The sequence below is a fragment of the Alosa alosa genome, chromosome 12, assembly GCF_017589495.1.
Source record: "Alosa alosa isolate M-15738 ecotype Scorff River chromosome 12, AALO_Geno_1.1, whole genome shotgun sequence".
Lineage (NCBI taxonomy): Eukaryota > Metazoa > Chordata > Actinopteri > Clupeiformes > Clupeidae > Alosa > Alosa alosa.
The window spans coordinates 27204876-27215136 of record NC_063200.1 but is presented as its reverse complement, the minus strand read 5'-3'; the positions used below and the strand labels follow the sequence as shown (position 1 = coordinate 27215136).

Sequence of the window (10261 nt, the reverse complement as noted above, 5' to 3'; positions counted from 1 at the left end):
AGGGGTCGAATCTAAGAGACAGGCTTTAATGAATGTTTAATCCCACAGTCCCCTCTACACGTCTCACCGAGATCAACGCGAGTCAAAACCCACAAAAAGACGCGCAGCAGGGCTCTGAAATATTCATCTGCTACATGCTTCATTAAGATTGAAATACACCCAGGTTCCCCTTTACTTATTCATCTGATTATTGAAACAAATGACAGAAACGGGAGACACTGCAATGTGCATGCTACTATTATAATATTTGTATCACAGATTTGTAACAATTTGTTTCAGAACAAAATACTCTAGGATGGTAAATTCCTGTTGACATCACCGCTTTCCTCTCTCCTTCCTGCGCCTACGAATGGCAGTGGTAGCATTGCAGCGGTACAATCCAGCAAAATTCAGCTTGCATGACCCGTGGTCATTCTGGGCAGGCATTAGCCTATCTTACATGTCACTCTGCTGCCTGTCACATTGGCCTTAGAGAAGCAGCAGAGAGCTTGATGGAGATCACAACAATTGATGACCACTCCACCACTCAGCTGGTGTGACACTTTGTAAAATGGCACCAGGAGAGAAGATGCTGATAAATGATCCTTTACTAAACTATCAATCCACTGTCTGTCCTTTGTCAGATTGAAAGCCATTTACTAGTATTGTATTTACTGGAGAGATTCCTATTTATTGCAAGAGTTTTTTTTTTTTTTGCTGTTATTTTTCTATTAGACCAGGCTAGGCCATATTCTCTCTATAGTCAGAATCACATCACATCACATCAATTGCATCTTTTTAAATTATAATAATAAATGAACATAATAATGGGAAACACTACAAAGTACAAGCCACCATAATGCTATGAAAAATCAACTTCCAATTTTCACTGTCAGGCTTTAACAATGAACTCCTATTAGGCTGTTGGGTTGTGTCTGGGATATAGAGGATTTCGTTTTTATTTGGCAACCGCGAAACGCGCTGTATTTGTCCCTCCTCTTTTGCCGTCGTAATTTCCTGGAGACGGATCTTTATTTTTCATTTGGAAAATGGCGGCTTCTAGCCCAACTTGTGCCCCAGATGGGGTTGGCGACGAACCTGGTTCTGAACCAGAACAGGAGACCGATACCTGGGCAGCACAGGGACCGATCGTCAAGAGAGAACCCGAGTTAAAATTACTGAGTCCGATCAGTGGTGTGGAGCCCCTCTCGTGGTCTGAGGACCACAGACTTGCAGCTTCTACCTCCACCAGCATCTCTGTTGTGGAACTCGTGTGTGATGTTAATGTTCATAACCAGAACTTGATTTTACATCGAACACTAATTCCCGTACCGGAGTCTCCTTACGAGTTTAAGGTAACTTAATACTGACTCCCATTTGTGTCCTGTGGTCATAGTCGCACATCGCTCTCACATGGTTGTCCTCTATTAGTATCAAAACAATTTGCTAGCTAGCTTAGCGATTTTATTTGTGTAACGCGAAGTCTCGCGTGTTTATGATGTTTTAAACATTATGATAACGTTAATATTCGGAATACGCAGCGTTTTACATGTTGTATTTATGTGCAAAGTTTATTTTAGTGTTATCTATGCCTCATCAAAGTCTAATAGTAGCCCAATGTTAAAGGAGGAAAAGGCATTTGTTCTTGGTTAAGCAGTCCTTGCAGCAATCTACCTTTACCCAACGTTGTTTCAACAGGTGGGCCCAGAGGAAGAAGTCTTAAAAGTGAAAAATGACTTGGCAACATCAAGTGACCCAACTGTGACGCAGACCTTCATGATTGACAAAGTGATGAACCCCCAGACGGGTGCACCACGGGGTGTGAAGTACACCAGCTGGTCACCTCTGGGCTGTGACGTCAATGGCCGCTGCCTGTTGGCCACTCTCACACTGGACAACCGGCTGACAGTGTACAGCAGCCGAAAACGCCTGCAGTGGACTCAGGAGGTGGACCTAACCAAGCTATATGGTGAAATGCTAGCGTCCCGTGACTACTCTTCTGTTTCGCACGATGGCTCATCCTCTTCCTCGTCCTCTTCCTCTACGTCGGCCACTCCTGCTTCTCTAACTGACCCGGAGGAGCTGCGCCGGCGGTATCGTATGCAGACGCCCGTGCGTATGGAGTGGTCGAACATGTGCACCAGGCAGCAGGTGCAGACCAACAACAAGTGCCAGGAAATAGAGACAGTGCTGCTGGCTGTGCTGATGGAGAACGGCGACCTGGTGGTGTGGCAGTTCAGCCTGCCGCTGCAGGGCGAGGACGCAGTGATCTCCTGCAACACCATCCAATCGGGCATGGCCTCTCCCAGCGTGCTGGCATGGTGGGAGTACGAGCACGGCGGGCGGCGCATGAGCGGCCTGATCGTGGGAAGCGGCTCCGGGCCCGTCAAGATCCTGCCGGTCAACTTGCGCGCCGTCAAGGGCTACTTCACGCTGCGGCAGCCCGTGGTGCTGTGGCCCGAGTCGGACCGCATCCCCGTGCACCAGATCCGCTGTGTCACTCTCTTTCACCCGCTGCACAAGTGCAACTGCAGCCTGGTGGTGGCGGCGCGCGGCTCCTACCTCTTCTGGTGCCTGCTGCTGATCACCAAGGCTGGCCTGAATGTGCACCATTCGCACGTGACCGGTCTGCACGCCACCCCCATCACCTCGCTCAGCGCTGGCCACCACGGTGGCTCGGTGTACACCTGCGCGCTGGACGGCCACGTAAAGAAACTCACCCCCATTTTCACAGACGCTGCTGTGCTCTTCAAGCAGGAGGATGTGCCCCTGCCTGAGGGTGTGGTCGGAAAACGCCTGCACGGTATTAGTGTAAGCCCGTATGGTGCTTACATGGCAGTGGTCACCACAGAGGGCATGACCAACGGCCTGCACCCAGTTGAACGCCACTATCAGGTAATGTGATTTTTATGGCTTTATGGCCTAATGTATGGCCTGTGTATTTTATTTACCAGTTACAATAAATAAGGTGCTGCCTTGATGGTTTAGATCTAATCTTGGTCAAGTCAGCAGCTAAATAAATAGCTGTTTACACAATAAAGTAAACAACCAACTGAAAGGTGTTAGGTGAGTGTTCCCTCAAAAACCCCTCCCTCCCTTGACCCAACTTTCAGTGGTGACTATGGCAGACATAGTCTGTTACAAGCCTATTGATATTCCACTTGCAAGGTCCGATAAATAAACCAAGTGTTTGGTCTTCAACTCTAGGTCCAGTTTGTGACGCTGAAGACGCCTGAGGATGCGGCCACTGAGCTGCTGGAGTCGGGCGTACAGAACCTCTTCCGGCAAGCCGATCTGCTGGACCTACTGCGGTGGAAGGTGCTTCGGGACAAGTGCATTCCGTCGCTCCTCATGGACGAGCTGGACGAGAAGGTGCACAGCGCGGGCACCCCCTACCTGTGGAGACTCAAGCTCTTCCTGTGCCGGGTTTTCTACCAGTCGCTGCAGAAGTCGCCCACTGAGTCGCGCTGGAGGCCCAGCCACGAGGACCCCAAAGCCCCTATGCTGGGGGAGGACGAGGGGGAGGGGGACGAGGAGAGCCAGGCCCAGGGGGATGGGGAGGGAGAGGGAGACAGGGAAGGGCAGAACGCAGAGCACAAGTCCAAAGCCGAGGAGGACAGGATGACCGAGGTACTGGCTTGGATGGAGGTAGTGGAGGTGCACCTGACACGCGAGCACATGAAGCGCGTGCTGGGAGAGGTGTACCTGCACACCTGGATCACGGAGAACACCAGCATCCCCACGCGGGGGGTGTGCGACTTCCTCGCCAGCGACAACAGCTGCGAGGACAGGGCGGCTAAGGTGAGGACACGATGGCTCAAGTCTAATGACCTGAAGAGAGGCAAACTTCTTGGACACTTCTTTTAGTCATGTAAGGGGTTGTAATAAAACATTTTTAAAAATCTTTTTAAGGACCTTATTTAGAATGTTAGTTCTAACGTTAGTTAGCTCATTTCTGTTTTTTGTAGTTCAGGAATGCAAGACACAGAGGCAAACAAAGACACTGTAGCTGTACCTTGCTGCTAACCTAACTAGACCCAAAGAAGAGGAAAATGTTGTTGAGAAGCATCAAGCGGAGAATCTGAGCAAATGTCCTTACACATTGAGCTCACATTGAAGCATCAGGTTTTTGCATTAATAATATGCAAGAAATGAGTGATACCGGTGAAAGTGGTTATACCAGATTGTCGTGTGTTTCCAGAGTTAAGTGTTCCTTAAAGATAACCTGACTCCGCCAGATGGAGGCTTCGCATTTGCTCTGCATGTCCATCTGGGAACTTTCTGTTGGAAAACTTTTGGGAAGGGGCAGAAATACTGGTTAGCTGATTGGATAAACCATCTGTCTATCACCACCTATGTTGGTTATCGACGGGCCAAATCAACCAATTAGATGAACAAAGTGTTCTTCTAATGCCTTCGTTTAACATACAATTAAGTTAGGTAACGTAACTAACGTTAACATTTTTTAACTTACCATTTGTATGTGACATGAACCTAATCAACGACAATTCCCATCAAGTTTTCACGGTAGGCCCTACACTTCTGAAGAAAGTATATTCCTCCATTATGAACTGGAATCGGGCCGCGGAGGATGTCTGTGTCGCTTCATTCCTCCCAGCTGCATGGCTGAGACTCATAGCTTCACAGCTTACGCGAATAATTTCTAATTTGAATAAAACTTGAGCGATAGCTATGCTCATCTCATCTGTGGATGCCGTCATGTTGTACGTTGCGTCACACCTAAACCTGCCTCAAAACCAACGCTGATTGGCCGCTCGTTTGGTGAACTGCTCCAAATTTTGAAAGTTGCCAGACTGATCTGCGAGTGAAAACCTGAAGCTCGCCAGATCAGGATGGTCTCAAAAGGCTACCTTAAAGATGCATTGATATGATGGCATTAAGATATAAGGATATGTTAAGTACTTAATATAGCCATTACACTTTCAGGGTAGTGATAGCCTAGCTCTCTTATTTCTCAACCTTGAAGATGCAAAGGTCTGCTTGAAATGAGAAAGTCAGCTTGTGGAAAATGTCAGCTTGAGGTCAGTGTGTTTTAATATGTAGAGCACAGACACACAGTTGTCTGGTAGCGTTCTATTTTGTTGTAAAATAGTGGATAACAGACACAAAATGCAAACAAGAATGCAGTGTTTCCCATACATTGACTTATTTGTGACGGCCCACCACAATCAACATCAACATTGACCACCACACAATGATTTTCCGGGTTGTACTAAATTGCTAATCTGGTTAGCATCATAACCTAAAAACTGTTGCATTCAAGTTAATTCTGCAAACCTTCCACCACAAATAGAATTCAATTCTGTGGGAAACACTGAAAATGTAAACCAATAAATGCCAAACTCTCTAGTTTTAAAAGTCTTACGTGTAGGATTTTCAGTTGAAAATATTTTAAAAAGACCTGGAAATGGCAACAGAGTGTGGATAGAATATTGACATATTGTCAAAAACACCTATGGTATGTGTTGCTCAGACTCAACTAAAATTAGCATGCTAGCCAGCCAACTTCTATTCATCTATTCTTCAGACCGTAGTCTGTCATAATACCACATTGTACCTCATTGTTGAATCAAACAGTAAATGGAAGAGTGCCGTTGCAGGCTTTAGAGAATTGACCACTTGAATTCTACACATAGCCCCTTTTAACTCTTGACCCGTCTCTTGTCTGTGACCCCTCACAGGTCCTTATTGGACACGTGTGTAAGAAGATGAACAAGCAGACGTTTCCGGAGTACTGCAGCCTGTGCAAAGACGTGCTACCCTTTAATGACCGCCGGCAGGCCGTGTGTCCCAATGGACACCTGTGGCTCAGGTAAGGGCTGACCAGACTTTTTCTCCAAGTTTCTTGTTTCAGTGCATAACTGAGTAAAAACACCTGAATACTTTTGTATTGTTTCAAAGTGTATGTTCTTACTCCTCTATCATGTCACATCCATCACCCAGTCTAACCATGCTTCCATATAGCCACATGCAGTAGTTGTGTATTCCTATTTTTATGGGGCCATGCATTACTTTGGCACCTTGTGATGACTACAGACTTTTTAAAATAGAATTGGGGTGCTATGCTATAGAAGAATGTATTTTGAAGTAATCATTTTAGTGATCCAGAGGTGGAAATTATATCATCAAAGTAACAGCTCAAGTGGTGGTAACACAACAAAAGCAACTTTAGTAAAAAGCAGATTAATGGACACCACGGTGTTCAGGTATCAGAAGTTAATGCACGTTGAGTCATCCAATTATGCCTTACTTAAACTACCTCTGTTGCTTGCTGGACATAAAATGCCCCATGTTTGACTGTTTTGTTGTTATGTGAATTTTATATTAAGGAGTAAAAATGTGCCTTTAATATGGCACATGTTATGCAGGAGATATGACTCATGTCTGTTCACACCATCAACTCGTTCCAGACCACCCACAAATGTGGTCTGAGGTATTGGATCTCGAATGCGGATTCAGTGCAGGTACACACCTAGCATTAGGGTGTGAAATGCCTAAGATCGACCAAGGCTGACAGTAGACCGAGTAAAGTACAAAACCCAAATATTCAATGTTCTCAAAGTCTGGACCATAATCCCCAAAGTGTACCAATATTTCTGTTCACAATGTTGGACTCTAGTATAACCTTTACCCTATGATGGGTGGTGTGTGCTGCCTCTTATGGTTGATCCCAGAGTGCAGTGCATCGGTGGCTAGGGCCAAACATGTCCCTCCCACTACCACTGGTGTGTGTGTGTGTGTGTGTGTGTTTCACCCTCTCTATCTGCTTCCTCCAGATGTATGCTTTCGTGGGGCATGCCAGTCCGGTGAGAGCTAAAAGGCTGTTTACTGCAGGACAGCATTGCCCGGATGCCAGGGCCAGAGGGTAAGCCGCCCCTCGCCTTCCCCTCAGTCAGTGTTTGCATGAAGCTCTGACCTACCATCTCCATCAACAAATGCTGTGAAGAAAGGAGAATTGTTGAAACCCGCAGTAGTGCAAATGTCATCAACTAAACCTGAGCTATTTGGATAAAATCAATACTGGATATTTTTATTATTATTTTAGGTATCATAGTTTCTATTTTATTAGGGGGATTCAGCAGCTATGTTTCCATTTGTATCTGAAGTTATATTCATATACCTACGCGGTTATGGTATGAATGAGGTCTTACTGAGCCCGTCAAGGGAGTGCCAAGCCATTGCCATGCACCATAACAGCTCTTTTGTTCTTTCTTACAGCAGTAAATGTGATTCAATATGATAAACTTCGGTGTTAGTATCCTCTCACTAATCTCAAGCTAAAATTGCTTCCATATAGCCACATGCAGTAGTTGTGTATTCCTTCCTGATAGGCTTCGGTGTTAGTATCTCACTTCAATCTCAAGCTAAAATTGCTTCCATATAGCCACATGCAGTAGTTGTGTATTCCTAGTTTTATGGGGCCATGCATTACTTTGGCACCTTGTGATGACTACAGACTTTTTAAAATAGAATTGGGGTGCTATGCTATAGAAGAATGTATTTTTAGCAATCATTTTAGTGATCCAGAGGTGGAAATTATATCATCAAAGTAACAGCTCAAGTGGTGGTAACACAACAAAAGCAACTTTAGTAAAAAGCAGATTAATGGACACCACGGTGTTCAGGTATCAGAAGTTAATGCACGTTGAGTCATCCAATTATGCCTTACTTAAACTACCTCTGTTGCTTGCTGGACATAAAATGCCTCATGTTTGACTGTTTTGTTGTTATGTGAATTTTATATTAAGGAAGTAAAATATGTGCCTTTAATATGGCACATGTTATGCAGGAGATATGACTCATGTCTGTTCACACCATCAACTCGTGTTCCAGACCACCTACAAATGTGGTCTGAGGTATTGGATCTCGAATGCAGATTCAGTGCAGGTACACACCTAGCATTAGAGGTGTGAAATGCCTAAGATCGACCAAGACGACAGTAGACCAGTAAAAGTACAAAACCCAAATATTCAATGTTCTCAAAGTCTGGACCATAATCCCAAAGTGTACCAATATTTCTGTTCACTTTGGACTCTAGTGCCAACCTTTACCCTATGATGGGTGGTGTGTGCTGCCTCTTATGGTTGATCCCAGAAGTGCAGTGCATCAGTGGCTAGGGCCAAACATGTCCCTCCACTACCACTGGTGTGTGTGTGTGTGTGTGTGTTGTGTGTTTCACCCTCTCTATCTCTTCCTCCAGATGTATGCTTTCGTACCAGGCATGCCAGTCGGTGAGCTACAGGCGCTGTTTACTGCAGGACAGCATTGCCCGGATGCCAGGGCCAGAGGGTAAGCCGCCCCTCTCGCCTTCCCCTCAGTCAGTGTTTGCATGAAGCTCTGACCTGCACCATCTCCATCAACAAATGCTGTGAAGAAAGGAGAATTGTTAGAGCACGAAAGTAGTGCAAATGTCATCAGCTAAACCGACTATTTGGATAAAAATCAATACTGGATATTTTTTTATTATTATTTTAGGTATCATAGTTTCTATTTTTATTAGAGGGGATTCAGCAGCTATGTTTCCATTTTGTATCTGAAGTTATATTCACCTTATACCCTCGCAGTTATGGTATGAATGAGGTCTTACTGAGCCCGTCAAAGTGCCAAGCCATGCCATGCCATAACAGCTCTTTTGTTCTTTCTTACAGCAGTAAATATGATTCAATATGATAAACTCGGTGTTAGTATCTCACTAATCTCAAGCTAAAATTGCTTCCATATAGCCACATGCAGTAGTTGTGTATTCCTTCCTGATAAACTCGGTGTTAGTATCTCACTAATCTCAAGCTAAAATTGCTTCCATATAGCCACATGCAGTAGTTGTGTATTCCTAGTTTTATGGGGCCATGCATTACTTTGGCAAATTGTGATGACAGACTTTTTAAAATAGAATTGGGGTGCTATACTGTAGAAGAATGTATTTTTAGCAATCATTTTAGTGATCCAGAGGTGGAAATTATATCATCAAAGTAATTTTACCAAGCTAAAATTGGAATGTACTGTATACATTGTGAACAAGGTAAGGAAACACAAGGCACTTTTTTAGTGTTTTTCCTCTCCTTGAGCTGAACCCATGACCAGTGCCTGTCCTATGACCTGCGTTGCATTGGCAGTAGGATTTACCCCAATGGGACAGTGCCTCTTGGCTCTCACCGCACGGCACATGTGGGATCACAGACACTGTACAGTATTATATGCACTGTTCATCACCTAATGGTTTCCCCTCTCTTCTTTGACCCTGTGCTCCGCAGACCCGGAGTGGATCAAGAGGATTCTTCAGGGACCATGTGTGTTCTGTGACTCCCCCCTACTGTAGGATCCCACGTTCCCCTGAAGGGGGCAAAGGTCACAATGCCTGAGGCATCCAATCAGGATGGACCGTGCTGCTAAGAGATGCCATACGAACTCTTTTTCCCTTTCGGTTGTCATATCAGCATACGAGAGTGAATTTCATTTGGTATTTTGCAAAGTTTTTATATATATGTTGGTGTGTGTAAATGTATACAATATGTATAAATAAACAATTCTTTCTGTTGGAAAAACTACACTTAGGCCTTTCATGAGTGGAAGTAAACATTTTTTTACTCTCCCTTTCCATAAAGTGTTCATTTTATTCAGTATTATGTGCATAATTATTATTATTTTTAGATATTCTGTTTTGCTTGGCAGAAAGTATTGGCATATTTCTAGGAACATCAGACTTGTTATTGTTTTGGTTCTTGCCCTGACAAACTGTAGGGGAACAGAATGCATTTTCCCCTTAACCATCAGAGCCACACACACACACACACACACACACACACCTCACTCCTCATTGTTTTAGTAAACGTGTCTGCTTTAATTGGCTCAGGAAATATTGCAGTGCAGCACTAGTCATTGCCTGCGCCTCTCTGCGAGTTCAGAGGAGGACTTTATATAGATGAGGAGAATGAGTGCAGGAGAGAGTGGAAGTGTGTTTTTAACTGATTGGGTCCCTCCCCAAGGGGGCTTGTGGGTAATGAGACAGCCGAGTAATGAGGGCTGGATCGCGGTTGCAGATGTGATGGTAATTTTAATTAAGGGAGGCTTTTACAGAGCACATCGTTAAGTACGATTAACCCTTTTCTTTTTACTCCCACCTCCCTGTTCCTTTCGACAAAGGGGGAAAATGCTTGCTGCAACGACGCAACAATTCACCCCTCCATCGCCTGTCCTGTCTCTCTGTATCGCCATTGCCTTGTCTCTCCTTTCAGCACCTACATGGGGGTCAGTGTCCAGTGAT

General features: G+C 44.9%; 1 protein-coding gene across 1 annotated transcript; it reads left to right on the top strand.

The window, feature by feature from the left end:
* Nucleotides 1-1009: 1009 nt before the first annotated feature.
* On the top strand, nt 1010-9545 carry gtf3c4 (general transcription factor IIIC, polypeptide 4). The gene is made up of 6 exons (XM_048259843.1): nt 1010-1334; nt 1678-2874; nt 3187-3780; nt 5682-5812; nt 8201-8289; nt 9252-9545. The coding sequence occupies exons 1-6, from the start codon at nt 1029-1031 to the stop codon at nt 9314-9316; spliced, it is 2382 nt and encodes a 793-aa protein (XP_048115800.1). The 5' UTR covers nt 1010-1028; the 3' UTR covers nt 9317-9545.
* The last annotated feature ends 716 nt before the right edge of the window (nt 9546-10261 follow it).

Coding starts and splice junctions, on each gene's coding strand:
- gtf3c4 (XM_048259843.1), top strand. CDS start 1,029: ATGGCGGCTTCTAGCCCAACTTGTGCCCCAGATGGGGTTGGCGACGAA. Junction 3,781..5,681: donor GCGAGGACAGGGCGGCTAAG/GTGAGGACACGA, acceptor GACCCCTCACAG/GTCCTTATTGGACACGTGTG. Junction 5,813..8,200: donor AATGGACACCTGTGGCTCAG/GTAAGGGCTGAC, acceptor CTCTTCCTCCAG/ATGTATGCTTTCGTACCAGG.